At 43.4% G+C, this 16,104-nt stretch overlaps 2 protein-coding genes across 3 annotated transcripts in view; one reads left to right on the top strand and one right to left on the bottom strand.

The window, feature by feature from the left end:
- The window catches only part of GLT8D2 (glycosyltransferase 8 domain containing 2), a 19,814-nt gene extending 15,674 nt beyond the window's left edge, over positions 1 to 4,140 (top strand). The window contains exons 9-10 of the mRNA XM_062011271.1: positions 1,653 to 1,765; positions 2,715 to 4,140. Of these exons, the coding sequence (XP_061867255.1) occupies positions 1,653 to 1,765; positions 2,715 to 2,887 (286 nt within the window). The 3' untranslated portion in view covers positions 2,888 to 4,140. The remainder of the gene's footprint in view (positions 1 to 1,652; positions 1,766 to 2,714) is intronic.
- Positions 3,392 to 16,104, bottom strand: TDG (thymine DNA glycosylase). Of its 2 annotated transcripts, none has more exons than XM_062011250.1 (10): positions 16,019 to 16,104; positions 12,879 to 13,027; positions 10,612 to 10,841; positions 10,031 to 10,100; positions 8,442 to 8,577; positions 8,280 to 8,362; positions 8,097 to 8,191; positions 6,436 to 6,607; positions 5,699 to 5,824; positions 3,392 to 5,603 (listed from the first exon to the last, which is right to left on the bottom strand). In XM_062011250.1, the coding sequence occupies exons 1-10, from the start codon at positions 16,039 to 16,041 to the stop codon at positions 5,464 to 5,466; spliced, it is 1,224 nt and encodes a 407-aa protein (XP_061867234.1). In that variant the 5' UTR covers positions 16,042 to 16,104; the 3' UTR covers positions 3,392 to 5,463. The 2 variants fall into 2 exon arrangements, with proteins under 2 accessions (XP_061867234.1, XP_061867242.1); XM_062011258.1 differs by lacking the exon at positions 16,019 to 16,104 and adding an exon at positions 13,619 to 13,810.

The following is a 16,104-nucleotide window of genomic DNA, read 5'->3' as shown; positions in this document are numbered from 1 at the left end:
GTGAAGCAAGTCACTTAGTGGCTGAGACACAGTTTTGAGGGGAGGTTATGAGGTTTTGGGTTTTTTTTGTTCTGTGGTTTTTCAGTGTCTCTCAGCACTTGCCAGGTCTCCTTTGTGTGGGGCAAGGGCTGTGGCATAGCCTCCCACAGCAGGAGTGGCCTCACCCACCAGCTGACCTCTGTTCTTCACCTTGCTGAGGGAACAGAGGGCGCTGTCAGAAAGTTTGCTGACAATACTAAACTGGGGGAAGTGGCTGACACACCAAAAGACTGTGCTGCCATTCAATGAGACCTGGACAGGCTGGAGAGTTGGGCAGGGAGAAATCTAATGAAATTCAACAAGGGCAAGTGTAGAGTCTTGCATCTGGGAAAGAATCACTCCATGTGCCAGTACAGGTTGGGGAATGAACTGTTAGAGAGTAGTAGAGGGGAAAGGGACCTGGGGTTCATGGCATACAGCAGGATGAGCATGAGCCAGCAATGTGCCCTCGTGGCCAAGAAGGCTAATGGCATCCTGGGGTGTATTACAAGGGCTGTGGGTAGTAGGTGGATAGAGGTTCTCCTCCCCGTCTACTCTGCCCTCATGAGACCACATCTGGAATATTGTTCAAGAAGGACAGGGAGCTGCTGGACAGAGTTCAGCGCAGGGCCACAAAGATGATGAAGAGAGTGGAACATCTCCCTTATGAGAAAAGGCTGAGGGAGCTGGGGCTCTTTAGCTTGGAGGAGACTGAGAGGTGATCTCATTAATGTTTACAAAAATGTAAAGGGTGGGTGTCAGGAGGATGGAGCCAGGCTGTTCTAAGTGATGGCCAATGATAGGACAAGGGGCAATGGATATAAGCTGGAACAAACGAGGTTCCAAAGAAACATAAGGAAGAATTTCTTCCCTGTGAGGGTGAGGGAGCACTGGAACAGGCTGCCCGGGTGGGTTGTGGAGTCTCTTTCTCTGGAGACATTCAAAACCCACCTGGATGAGTTCCTGTGTGACCTACTCTAGGTGGTCCTGCTCTGGCAGGGGTGTTGGACTAGATGATCTTTCGAGATCCCTTCCAACCCTTAAGTTTCTGTGATTCTGTGACTGGCTGGATATCTGCCTGTCACCTCCCAGTCCCCCTCCCTACAGTGACTTGGCTGTTGGTTGGCCCTGGATTTATCACAAAATTCATAGGAAATGGCTACTTTTTAGTTGTTGATTCATACTTAACTAGACTTTAACAAATCCGATTTGAGGTTAATTCCTGGATCTAAAAGCTGGGGGAGGGGAGAAAGAGAAAGAGGGAAGGAAACACATGGGAAAGTACATTTTTATAAGATACCAGGCTAAAATAGGTTTGATTCCTGTATGTTAATAGCTTTTTTTCCTAGTGTAAACTTTGTTGGCCTTGTAGTCTGTAAGTGATGTGGAGAAGCCACTGTTGTCATGCTGGGTCTGACTCCTGTTTTGCTCGATGGCAACAATTTACTTGGTGGGAACTGGAGTTGCAGATCCAAGCAGGTAACAGCATTAGGAAGGAGTGTGCTGGAAATTGGGCGGTTCAAAGTGATTCTGAATTTTGCAAGAATACTTATGTTTAATTTTCTGCCTTTTGTACCAAAGATTCTTTGATTGAGTCTTGAAACTCTTTTTTTTTTTTTTCCCCAATTTTGCAGGGAAAATCTCTACAGCAGCACCCTCGGGGGAGGTGTGGCAACCTCTCCAATGCTGATTGTATTCCATGACAAGTATTCCTCTATTAATCCGATGTGGCACATCAGGCATCTTGGTGAGTTTACCTGCCCACCATTTGCAGCTGAACTAAATCTCCTTTCTTGGAGGTCTTCAAGACCCACCTGGACACGTTCGTGTGCGACCTGATCTAGGTGAACCTGCTTCTGCAGGGGGGTTGGACTAGATGATCTCTAAAGGTCCTGTCCAACCCCTACCATTCTATGATTCTGTGATAAATCAAATGAGTGGTTTGTAAGATTCCAGGGCAGGACCTTAAGTTACTGTACCTCAAGGCATTGGTTCCTCCCTCAGAGCCACACTGTGTAAGCCCTGCTTCCCCCAGTGCTCACCAGTCCTGCCTTCTGCAGCACAGGGCAGGACATGGGGCTGTGCCACCGCTGTCCTTACACAAATATCCTAACAGCAAACACAGCAACCCCTGCAAAAACCAGAAACCTTGTTAGTCATTACAGGAGATTAAAGGCCAAGGACTAAGTTAAATGTTTGAAGACCAGCAAACCTATTAACTATGGAAAGAATATATGAAAGATCTGAATATAGTGAGAGATTGAAGAAAACCCAGACCCTCCTTTCGTGGGCACAGCAGAAGAAGACAGGGTGCTCAGCAGAATTGGTCTGTTCAGCCTTCTGGAGGATGATGTTACTTTTCACCTGGGAGTGGGGACTTGCCCAGGGGAAAAGATGATGGCTTAGCTGGTGTAGTAAAATGAGGAGTTAGGGACTTTTTGGTTGTTTTTTTTTTTTTTTAACCCCAGCTATGCCAAGTGTTAATGAGACAGGAAACTTGGTGGGATTTTTTTTTTGCCAATGCAGGAATAAAACTTAAACAAAACTACTCTCATATACAACTCGTTGCCTATTAACAGGTGGAACCATACTAATCAGGCTTGTTATAAAAACCCAGATGAATTTACTCACTCTAGTGTCTCCCATTATTGAAAACTGGATTAAAAAAGATATTTCTTTTTAATCTACCCCTGTAGGTTGGAGTCCTGATACCCGTTACTCAGAGCATTTCCTTCAAGAAGCTAAACTACTTCATTGGAATGGGAGGTACAAACCTTGGGACTATCCCAGTGTTCACACCGATCTCTGGGAAACCTGGTTTATCCCCGACCCCTCAGGGAAGTTCAAGTTGACTCGTCCTGACAGCTGATGCCAAAACCATGTCAGTGCCCCCATAAGCTATCTTTTGCAGTATGTAATAGTTTGAGATGCAACATGTTGTGTATTAACTGATTTTAGAAAACTAAGTATTTGTTAAATATATGAGTGAATAACCATCAGTTTTGTGTGCTTATGGCTGGAGTGATGGCTACACAGCTCAGATGAACTTGATGTCTACATAAGGTGAGGAAACGAGTTTACTGGATGACAATTTACTTCCATTGAATGTTTACAGAGATGAGATTTGGTGCCAGACAGTATGTGTGGATGACAGGTTTTTGTAAATAAGACTCCAATCTGACAGTAGAAAAATCTACACAGGTAGTACCTGCGGTACTACATACATGGCATTTTTGATGGCCCAGCCGCCCTTGATCAGCCCAAAAGGAGAACTGGGGTGGTGTTTCCAGGAGCAGAGTTCTGTTCTGTGGTCTCTCTGCGTGTGTCACGTTTTGACCCCATAAGCAAGATGCAAAAACAGGTTCTCAGACTCTTCAGTACAGTTCCTGATTTTATTGTGGAACACTGATCCATTGAAGACAGATTAAGAATGTTTGTATGACTGTAATGAAAAGAGCACCAGTTCTGAGGGAGTACACAGCTGCACTATTTAGTGGGGTGGTCATTGTACATTTCATTGTATTTTATTCCTAGAGAACTTAGTCGGTAAACTGTTACAGAACAGCCCTTTCTCTTCCCATCAAACAGGATAGCTTTACAGTAGTTACATCCTACTGTGCTACATACTCAGCAGTGCTAATTACATGCTTCTAATTTCATTGAAAAATAAAACTGAATTGTAACAAATCCCTGATGCAAGATACTTTGAGCACCTGCAGGAAAAGGTCTGTGTAAACAGCAATACGTGATACAGTACACTTTAAATAACAGACAAGACAACTCTTCTACCTTTTGGACAATATATGGAACAGCTTTATGCTGAAGCTAACAGACACAATCAGAATCAAAATGCACACTTTCTTCATTTAAGATGCCCAGAATTAAGCCACATAATTTGGGAAGAAAACTGTAAACATCATGCCTGCCTCACAACAGGTTGCCAGTGTGTGTGATACCAGCGAGAGCTGCTCCAGCAGGATTGGAATCTACAGTAACTAGTTACACTCAACGCGTGACAACTGTCACTGGCTGTGAGGAGAGGGTAAAACACAGCAGTACAGGCATCTCGGACCAGCATGCACCGTGGAGATACTGCTCGTATCTGTTTTTCAAGTATGTGAAGCACCTACTGTCATAATGATCATTAAAACTTTAATGTTCTTATCAGCTTATTGCTTTTACTTCATCTCTTCCTCACGTGATAAAAGAGGGAAAAAAGATCAAGGTTAGGCACAAGCATGGAATCTCATTTCTTTCTCAAGTCACCACTATTGGCCCAAAATGTGCGTCCTTTTAAGCAAATTCCTCGGAAGAAAGCTGGAGCCTCTATGGCTGACTTCTTATTCATGGAATGGCTGCCTTTACCTTTAACTTAGTATAGGAAAAGGAATGAGGAGAGCACCCTCTAGGGTCTTACAGACTGAAGAGAAATGAGTGTTAAAAGTTGCTAAATCCCTTTCACCCTGTGTGAACTATACCTCATGTGAACAATGTACCTGTACGAGGTTTTTACAGGGAGTGTGGTCTTTCATCTCCCTGCAATGCAAACTGTTCAAAGGGGTTGTCTCCTGCTCAAGGCTAGGTGAAGAGACTAATCACACAGAAATGACTGATAGCATAAATGCCACAGAATTGAAGAACCACCTCTGGTGGTTGGTTGAGTTATTTACATTAGAATTTAAGGGGGGAAGAGATGGAGTGGTAGTGACACCTTACCTTGCTGAATATTCTTCAGCAAGAATATTTAGGCCCTGTTCTCTGCAACACTGAATTTCCTCCCCAGAGTTGTGACTTGAGATGACATGTCTACTTCCTTAACCATCACTAACCGGACAGAGCGCCCTCTTCCTACTCAGAAAGTACTCACAGCTGCAGAACACAACTTCCTGCTCTTTTTAAGAAGCTAAAAGACTTAAAAAGCACAGTTGGCTTAACTGTGCAGGATTAAAAACACCACTTTGTAAAGTAAGGATACATCTCCCCTTTTCCTCTCTGGATATAAAAGGATGATGAGATCTCCAAATACTGAGGCATCAGTAAAAAGTATACTGCTGCTGCTGCTGTTACTACTACATTATGATGGATGGAATAAAATTAACGCCCCGAAAAATATGTTCACACATGAGAAAGCAATTTGTCAAAAGCTGCCAGCAATGGGATACGTTAAATATAAAACTCAATATACAAAAAAGGGCTCTAACTTTTTTTTTTTAAAAAAAAAACAAACAGTTTGGACAGTTCCTTAAAAATGATCTAAAGTTCATTGATTTGAGCCTACCACACACTTACTTAACTTTGGACTAGAATAAAATAACTAGGGGAGATAAAATACTATTAAAATACTTCAGTTGGGACAACCGAGGTACCACTCTTGAGCACTGCATTAAAACTGCAGCATGTCTGCACAGCCGAGCAGCAGCAGTAGCAGCAGCCACCAACTGCATCTCAGGCGCTGCCTCCCGCTCCCTCCTGCGTCAGTCCCGCGCTGAACTCGGGGATCTGGTCTGCAAACGACTGCGTCATCCACTGTCCATTGGGAACGTCCCCAAAGGAGGATGTGCCCTCGCAGTACTGTGGATTGCTTGCTGCCAAAACAAAAGGTCACAACGTAAATAGAGGTTTAAGAATGAGGTGGATGGCACTTGGTGTGTGCTGGCGAGGGGCAGTTTGAGGACTGTACCGGTTCCGTTGGAGAAGTGGCACTGCTCACTCTCGTAGGGCGCGCGCTCGCAGTAGGCTCCGCCGTACGCCGCTTCATAACCCGGGTCATACTTCTCTTCCTTGACAGCCATCTTTTTAGCATCCTCTGCCAAAAGAGAAGGCTTTCAGTATTAATATTCAGAATAAAAGTCATCAAAGAACAGTTTTTACTACAGGACACTTGAAAAAAAACAGCCAACAAATGTAGTTCTACCATCCTACAAGATAACCCCTGTTCTCCTTAGATAATAAGGGCTGTAGCAGAAGGCTGTGCTGCCATTAAATGAGACCTGGACAGGCTAGAGAGTTGGGTGGGGAGAAATCTAATGAAATTCAATAAGGGCAAGTGTTGAGTCTTGCATCTGGGAAAGAACCACCTCATGTACTGGTACAGGTTGGGGAATGAACTGTTAGAGAGTAATAGAGGGGAAAGGGACCTGGGGTTCATGGCATACGGCAGGATGAGCATGAGCCAGCAATGTGCCCTCGCGGCCAAGAGGGCCAATGGCATCCTGGGGTATATTACAAGGGTTGTGGGTAGTAGGTTGAGAGAAGTTCTCCTCCCCGTCTACTCTGCCCACATGAGACCACATCTGGAATATTGTGTCCAGTTCTGGGCCCCTCAGTTCCTTGATTTGTTTTTGCTCGGGAAACTGCCAGTTGTGTCATATGTTACATGACATTTTTATTAAAGGACTAACAGAACGACCACTGTACCTTGTGCAAGCTGCAGGTCAAACGTGTACTGCACCTCCTGCACCTCCGTGTTTGGCGCGATGCCTTTCAGCTGGTCCCGTAAGTCTTTCAGCTTTATGTAATAATGAACCTTATCTTGCGCACGAGGAAACTGAGCACATCTTGCACTGGATGATGGCATAACGTAGCAGAGCTTGAGACAAAGAGCAAGAAAAATAGCATTACTGGTCCCTCAGCTATGAGTTAATGTTTAGTGTATTGAGAATACCTTAACAGCTAAGCTCATTGTTGTAACCCCTCAACCTAACTTCAACTAATGCCACAGGTGGTTGTGGAAGAGGATAAAAGGAGCCTTTCCTTTTTCTTGGCCAGCTACATGTCTTGTCCTGAAGACAGGGGCCAATCATCAGCTGCTGAAGCAAGGACAATTTTCACCAGTTAGTTGTTCATGTCCTGAAGGAGTATGTGTACCAGGACATGTTGCCAGAAGTACAATGTGCAAGTGTATGCTGAAGAGTGGAGCACACTGCAGAGCTGAGACAGAAAGCCCACGGAGGAATCTGTGGCAGCATGCAAACAGCCCAAACCAGTAAGGGAGGCGTGGCCTGTTAATTAACTTGGCTTGTTGGCCAAGCGCATCTGCATCGTGCTTGTCAGGGTCTGAAGCTCTGGAGTTAGTGTGACTGATGCCAACTTGAATGTCTCTATCTCTGCCAACAGCCTGAACTAAAGATATGAAGTTATTTTGGGGAAAAAAGAACTGTATCCAATACTTTTATTACCCTGCAGTATTTATGAACAAGTACTAGTAAAGAATTGTTTATCTTTCTTACAAATCCCTCTACTGTGGAAGTCTTTAGGTGCTACTTAAGAACCAAGCACTTTATCACCAACAGTTCTTCAGCCTCTGATGGCAATACTTCAGCTTTAAAGAAGGACAGCTTAAACTTCCAGCACTAGTAATTTGGGATAGAAATAAAACCAACTCAAACCTTTGAACCCATGAGGTAACAAAGCTTTGGAATAAGCTACCTTGGTAGGCAGTGTCATTTTTTTTGCCTTAATCTGTTTATAAGAACACATTAACCAAACTGGTTTGTGATGATACATAGTTGGTCTCTTGAGATTTTTTCAAGGACTATGTGTCTATGACTAATGCATCTTGCCTCAAAATATTTTATCTTAAGTGTCTAATTTAACTTCAAGATGCAAATCATCCTAAGAAGACTGAGTCTGATGGAAGTGCTTGCACATGCCCAGATACAGTAATGCTGTAGCGAGCAGTGGCACAACAATGGATTTACTGTTCTCTCTCCCCTGGTGTGACATTACTACCGCCACAGTTGAGTTCAGTACCAAAATTGAGTACTGCAAACGTACAGTGAATTAGACACAGAGACTCAGATGGAAGTAGAGGACATTTACCATAAAAGCATGTCTGTTTGGTTTGTATTTTAGATAGCCCTCAGCTGATGCCCTACATCTGCAAGTCTGAAGAAACTGCATTAAATGTGTCTGAAAATTGCATTGGTCTCCATTCTCTATTTAAGTTAAAGCCTCTCTCATCCCTTACACTTCAGGCAAACTTTGACATTACCATTAAGTGTGTGCGAGTCCTGAGACTTCCTAAGTTTTGAAATAACCAAAATGCCCTGCGTTTGTTTCTCCGTATTGATACTCACAGTTTCTGTATCTGGCACTTTGTGTGGCTGCAGTCCAAATTCCAAGTTCTTGACTTTTATCCCAAAAACTTCTTTACTAAAAATTTCATAAATACCTAAAACATAACAAAAGTCAGGATGAGTGGATCAAAAAAAGAGCGAGTTACTGACAGAACAAATTAATTTAAAAGTCAAGGTTCTCACATTTTCCATTGAAAGCTGCTATACGAGGTTTATACTTTTGTAACTTCTGCATCAGAATTCGCCCTCCTTCCCGAAACTCTTTGCTAGAGGAGAGAGTACTCAAAATTATAATCACAACTATTACTTCATTAACAAGCACAATATTCCCCTTTGTTATCCTACCTGGAGAGGTCTTTGCTGCCAGGTGTGGTCCTTTCAACCATGTTTGTAAATCCAATTCCGTATTTGTGGGGCAAGGTGTGGTCATCCATATGGTTCAGCTGTTCATTGCTTAGACCAGACATGAACAGACACTTCCCTGTGAAGTAGGAAGATATGCATTTGCATTTTTCTAAGGAAAAGAAGACAAAACCAAAACCCCCCTCAACTATCAGAGCACTGGAATGCTAAAAGAAGAATCTATTTTAACAGAGCATCAGTTCATTTGGGAAGACTATTGCCCCTACCCAGAAAAGTTTAAAATAGACAAAATTACATCATCTGCTGCGAGAGGACAGAAGTCCCCCGGTGAACAACAGGAATTCCTGGATGTGTTCCTGTGTCACCTGATCTAGGTGAACCTGCTTTAAGAGGGTGGTTGGACCAGATGATCTTTGGAGGTCCCTCCCAACCCCTACCATTCTGTGATTTCCTCATCGTGATCCTGTGTATGGAAACCAGTCTTTTATTTGCAAAGTTTAATACAGAGCTTTAGATTTTGCCGTTTACTTAGGCAGGGAATGAATGTGATTGTGATCAACATGGATTTCTGGGGGAAAAAAACCTAAGGTGCCAGCTTTGTTTTACAACCTTGCTGCTGCCGTCTCTTCTTGTGCTAGGCCTCTCTGACAGAACCCATTGACTCATTCATGCTTAGTATATAAAAATATAGTCTGGGTGATCTGCACTGCAGTTTTCTTCAGCAAAAATTAACCACAGTGAGCTCCTAATTACTCAGGAAGTTTACAAACACTTGGATCTGTCAGAGCATGTGTATCTGGGCTGCTGCTTGGCTACTCTGGCTGGTCTGCAGCACGCTAGAGAAATCTCCAAGCTTGATGTACAAGTTTGCTGGCCACCAGAAGTGTTTTGGCTGGAGTATCACAGGGCTGCAAATTAGCCTATGGGGAGCTCCCTACTACCCCAGCTGGAACAGCTCCTGGTACGCAAGACAGAGCATTTCACCAGAGCTCAGGTATGAACTTTCTTGATGAGTATACGCTGCAGGAAATGTTACTTAGAGTGGAAAAACACCCGGGGAAAAAAATAAATGTATGTCTGGGGAATCAGGTAGGCTAGGTGCATATATAGCCTGCTGGGAAAGGGCAATGGGTTTTGCTTTTTCATCAGTAAGGAAGCTTGTTTAGAAGAAAAGTGATTTGCCAAAATGCATTTTTGGGCAAACGTGTGTCATTTGATCTTAGATCGGAAATTTATGCCTACTGACTTATCCTTTCTAATTCAAGTACTAGAGATTTCAGTGTTATTCCTTATGTTACACACTAATAGGCCAAGAAGTTATTTGGTAATACTGTGTTTATGTGACAATTCTAAACCTACATTGAGAACCACTGATTACTCCTTTTGATATACGGGATTTGATGGAAGTAGTTATGGGATTTAAATCACTCTTCAGTGCTTAAAAGCAAAATCTCTCTCTGCTTGCAGAAAAAACCCAGCAGAAACCAAACCCCAAACCAGTTTAATAAAATGCCACAAGTCCTAACACAGTTCTGCAAATTCCAGAAGAAGAAAGGAAAACAAAACCGTACAAAAATGGTTTCCAGGTCCAGGGTAGTGATGTCCTTTGTAAGCTGCCATCAAGCCGGGGTTTATGCCAATCTACAAAGATATCAGTCCACGTTAGTGGTGAGAACATGGCTCGCTAGTCAGGAATTTAATCAAGTTACAGTAAGGACGCTTATTTAATTCTCTTTAAGTTACTGTCAGTAAACAAAACTGTGTTAATGGTACCTTCTGTCATTACTTTAAAAATTAGACCATCTTATAGCGATGTCTCATTTAGATATGCAATGCCAAAAGGACAGATCACAATGTGTTTTACAGCCCCTGCTGTAGCACTTCTGGTAAATAAAGTGACAAATAAGGGTCATGAGTCTCATGACTCTGCATTATACATAAGCTTTGGATTTCTCAGAAATCAGAACTATCTTACCATGCTTTTTGAAATGCAAAGAAAATGCAAAGCAGCTCTACACACAGGAAACAGTTGATAGACTTTTATCTTGCAAAATCTTGTTATATAAGCAATGCAGCTATGTGAGCAGAAGGAATGTAAGTGAGCACAGACTATTCACTGTTGTACTTCGTCTTTTAACTGAGAGTTACTTACTATTACAATGTCCAGATCAAAGGTCAAAATATCAGGTAAAGTCTTGGTCAGAAGCTCAGCTTCAGAGACACCATTAAAACGATCCACTTTTCTTTTGACTTTAAAAGTATCTGTGATCTTTTCTTGTTTGCCTTTTGACTTGGCTGATTTTTCTTTTTTAGCGGCAGGCTTTTTGGGTTGCTTTGGCTCAGTTGCTTTGGCTTTTCTTTTCCTTCCTCCTTTTTTAACTTCTGAAACATAGAGCAGATATCCTTTTTGTACATTTCTAACGTTGCTGTGTGGATAGTCAAAAAGACTGAGTTAAACGTGTGGCTACAAAAAGAAACCAGACAGATAAATCTACTGCGGAAATGTATTCATTTAAGCATTTGTCAGATGAATCTGTTTTGTAGGCTCAACACAGAGCTAGCTTGGGTGTCTCTGTACCACAGGCACACACACTGCTCACGGGTAACTATGTTGGCTTAAGTGTATAAACCAAAAATAACTTCATGACTAGGTGCTGTTGTTTATGCCCTGTATGCAAGAATCCTTTGGAAACACTTTCACTGCTTTTGGGTGATACACCAAAAAAATCAAAGCTTAGGAGGTTCCAAGGAATGTGACAGCAAGTTCTGGTCTACTATTCACATGTTGGCATCTAAATGTGAAAGTTGATTGTGACAGATTACACAACATACCGAAAAAACCAAACAGTATGTCAAATGCAAAAGGTTTCATGGATTATCTACAGTGTAAAGTATAAACTTGTCAGGAACACAAACACATAGGCTGAAGGCTAAGTCAGCTATTCACAATTTAATGTTTACAGAACAGGTACTGTCCAGTGCATCACAGAGCAAGGTAATGTGTGAGACCTTCAGGATCTCAACTTGAACACGTGATACCAAACATTCATTTTTATTTACAAAATGCAAACATGAAGTAGGCACTGTTGACTCATTTAAACTTTCCTCATCTTCTGGCCCTTAAAGCTTAGAGACTCAAGTGAGCAGAGGTACTGCTCATGACATGACCACTCAGAAACTGCTCTCTATCCTTGTTCATTAATAATGTCAAACTGGAGAACACGACTTGAAAACTATGAAAACATATTTAGCAAAGAGCCAAAGTAATCTATTACTTTAAAACTGAGACTTCATCTTATTTTCCAAATTCCTAGATGAAAATGTCCCTCAGGTAAGAAAGAGATATGGTTGCTATCAGGACACTGCCCTAAGTCTGCACATTTTTTTGGGCTCTTCTTGTAATAAAGCTGAGTGCAAACAACAAAAGAGGACAAAAGCCATGTGAAATTCCCATCACACCACGGGAGAAACCGCTTAATAAAGCTGTAAGTAACAGTTCTCAAGCTATAGTCTAGATACAATGAAGAAGTAACTGGAAGGGCATAGACTGTGTGATGCACATAAGCAGCTTTTCATTCCCACCCCTTGAAGACTTGAGAGGTTTTTCATGTAATGGCAAAATGTTACAGATATGTCAAACTCAGAGCAGCTGGAGTACTTCAAATGAAGTGGGGGAATGGTCTCGTAACTCTCATGCTGATCAGGTGCCTACCAACCAGACATTGTCATTAAAGATGAACAATGCCAGATATCCAGGTTTTGGCTGGGACAGAGTTAATTTTCTTTCCAGTAGCTGGTATAGGGCTGTGTTCTGGATTTAGTATAAGAAAAACTGTGATATGAGACATGGGATGAGGTAACACACTGATGTTTTAGCTGTTGCTAAGTAGTGCCTATCCTAAGTCAAGGCCTTTTCAGTTTCCCATGCTCTGCTGCTAAGCAGGTACACAACAAGCTGGGAAGAAGCACGGCCAGGACAACTGGCCTGAACTAGTCGAAAGGTTATTCCATACCACAGAATGTCATGCCCAGTATATAAACTGGGGAGAGCTGGTAGGGAGTGGCAGATCACTGCTTGGGTATCAGTCAGCAGGTGGTGAGCATTTGGCATCACTTGGGTTTTACGGGGTTTTTTGTCTCTCTCTTTTTGTTGCACTCCTTTTAATTATAATTATTATGACATACGTTATTATAAATGTTATTATTATATTTTATTTCATTTTAATTATCAAACTGTTCTTATCTCAACCTGCGAGTTCTACTTCACCCTGATTCTCCTCCCCAGTCCATTGGCACTTCCTCTGAGAGCACTGAGAAAACGAAATCCAGTAGATCTAAAAGAGCAGTTCAGAACCAATGATTCTTTTTCCTCAGTTGATTGATAACATTTAATCTCACTTATCGCAGCTGTCAAACTACCTTTTGGAGGCTCCTGGGCAATGTTTGGCTCTGGGATGCCCTCTAGAGTCGGCTGCTCAGTCATGATTTCCGTGTTAGGCACTGCAGTCATCATCTGATGGAATGGGAACGTGTAAAATGCTTGAGCTTGCTGAAGATATGCGTAGTATCTTAGAGAGAGAGATAGAAAGAAAGAAATAATTGATCAACAGTTTAGATATCTAGTGACGTACCAAACAGATTGGAAGTATCAACTGTTATAAAGGCTGGCACGTACTACATTTACACTCTCCAATGACTGTTAACAAGGCAGTAAGTTACCCAAATTCACTCCTTGGCTGGTATCAGGTGATGTGAAACTCAACATTTATAGTCATTACGTGAGAATGGTTATGTGGAAGAAACACAACATTTGTCAATGAAGTGTAGAGCCCCGCCCCCCCCCCTTTTTTTTTTTCTTCTGAAAAAACCCACTCTGTAGTACACTTTACCAAGGCAAACCATTAAACACACTGAAAATTTACAACACAAGCAAGTTAAAACTCTTTGGACTTCAGGTTTCCCAAGTTTTAGATTGTCTTAACGTTACATCAGTTACTTCACCTGATATGATACAGAACGGATGACTCAATTCCGGGCTACAAAGCATTGTGAATACACTCAGCATTAGTTACTCTGGAGACTATTAAACAGCTTTAACAAATTGTCTGGCAGATGTCCAGTTATCACACACCGGATCTCAACACAAATATTGCACTTACTCTACATGGATGTGTTCACACACACACACGCAGGTTCAATCTCCTTCCGGGCACAAACACATTTTTCCCTATACAGCTCTTTTGCTCCACAGATTTGTTAGTCGCACACAGCCCTCACACCCCAACAAACTTCTGCTTTGTACTGTCACTCTCTTCTACCTATGCAGCTGCTTCCTTGTCCATAGATTCTACTGCTATACAAATAGAGAGAAAAGATTTCATGAACAGTAATTATTTCATAAAAATAATTTTATAATCTCAAAGCTATTCATAAAAACACAAGATAAATTTTTGGATATATGGAAAATGGGATAAGATTGGCCGTTTAGCCAAGAAGGCCAATGGCATCCTGGTTTGTATTAGAAATAGTGTGGTCAACAGGACCAGGGAAGTGATTGTTTCCCTGTAGTCAGCGCTGGTGAGGCTACACCTCACCGGTGTTCAGGTTTGGGCCCCTCACTACAAGAAGGACAATCGAGGTGCTGGAGCATGTCCAGAGACAGGTGGCAAAGCTGGTAAAGGGTCTCTAGAACAAGTCTGATGAGGAGCAGCTGAGGGAGCTGGGGGTGTTTAGTCTGGAGAAAAGGAGGTTGAGAGGAGATACGACCACTCTCTAAACTGCCTGAAAGAAGGTAGTGGAGAGGTGGGGGTCAGTCTCTTTTCCCAAGCGATGAGCAATGAGACAAGAGGCAACTACTTCAAGTTGTGCCAAGGGAGGTTTAGATTGGATATTAGGAAGAAGTATTTAACTGAGAGGATTGTTAAGATACTGGAACAGGCTTCCCAGGGAAGTGACAGAGTCACCATCCATGGAGGTATTTAAAGATGTGTAGATGCAGCATGTACGGACCTGGTTTAGCGGTAGATATGACAGTACTGGGTTAACAGTTGGATTCTGTGATTTTAAAGGGCTTTTTGAACCTAAACGATTCTGTGATTCTACATATCTCAAAAGAAGGAGCCTTTCTCTATTATGCGATGGGTATTTAAGAATATTTAAGAATCCTGCTCTAAATCAGATTTATGCGAGAACAGCCCACAGTCTTGTCATCAGGCCACTGATTTTGAACCAAATACTTCTCCTGAATGAAGGAGAATAAATTGGAACATCTGCCTGTAAGATTCTGGGGGAAGTTGCCCAACAAAGTCACAGGAGATCCTGAGAATACAGTAAAAACCTCCTACCCTGCTGGAAGAGTTCCATTGTGCAGTTACTGAACCAAACAAAACCGATCCTCAGATATGTATTGTGAAACACAACTGAGACATGTAGAATCTAGTTAATAATGTAATAAATGCTTAATTATACTGAGTAGAAGAATAAAGTAAGAGAGGTGTGAAAGCATTTAACCCAAGACCAGATGTCCTGTAATACATGCCTTCTTATTTTATGCATATGTAAAGTCTCCTTCTCGTGAAGGGAATAAAATTCCCTTTAAACAGAAGAAAATTTGCACCGTAGCAGGGAAAAGTCCTCTTATCTCAGGGAAATGAGATGAAGGAGAGCTTTTATCCCTACCTCTAAGCTTCACATACATTTTTGAGCTATTTTTTTCTTGCATGGGTTGAGGAACACAATTTTTTGTTATTGATGTATATATTATGGAACACTCAAGTACTTTGAGTTCGATAAGGAAAAGGTGACTTAACACCCTCTTCAGTTCATGCTAAAAAATGAAAGAAAAGCAAGGGAGAGAAAAGAAAAAGGTATGTTCACTGGAATAAAACCAAACCCTAAACACTTTTGAAACCCCCTCTATACACAGTGGCCTCAGCTTGTGTCCTCTCACGCACAGCGAGACCCTTCCCCGCTGGCGCCCCATCAAACCGGCCGCTCCTCCACGCACCGCGCTCCGAACCCCCCGCGCTGTCTCGCCCGCCCCACGCGGCCCCAGTGCCCCGCGACCCTCCCCCTTCTGCCCACCCCCAAACAAACACACGCAACTCCTTCCCCCACGTCCCCACCGCACGACAGACCCACTTTCCCTACAGCAACGCTCGCAGACCCCGGACGTACGGCCGACTACCAAGCTGTGTACCCTCCCACGCCAAGCCCTCGTTCTGGGCGCCTTCCTCGGTGCCCACCCAGACACGGCATCGCGTCCCACGCTCCCCGCAGCTCAACGCCTCCGTCCGGCCCCCGCTCGCTCCCGCAGAGGCGCTCAGGGCCAGCGCACGGCCCCGGGCCCATCCCGCCGCGCCTCCTCCCGCACCCGTCCCGGGAGCGGCTCCCTTCCGCCCCTCCTTTGTGCCCAAGACTGGCTCGGGAAGCGGAGAATGGGAGGGGGCCGCCGCCGTCCGGCCGCGGCTCCCACCTCCCGCGGCCGGGAGGAAGGAGGAGAAAGACAACGGCGATGCCCACAGCGAGGCCCGAGCGCGGCTGCGAGCCCCCGCCGGTACCTGCGCAGCTCCTCGGCCTCCATGCCCGGCGCGGGGCCGCCCGGCGCCGATGGGCTATTGTCGCCGCCCGTGCCGGCCGCCCCCCA

This window comes from Colius striatus, chromosome 1 (genome assembly GCF_028858725.1).
Source record: "Colius striatus isolate bColStr4 chromosome 1, bColStr4.1.hap1, whole genome shotgun sequence".
NCBI lineage: Eukaryota > Metazoa > Chordata > Aves > Coliiformes > Coliidae > Colius > Colius striatus.
This window is presented reverse-complemented; position numbering and strand designations above follow the sequence as displayed.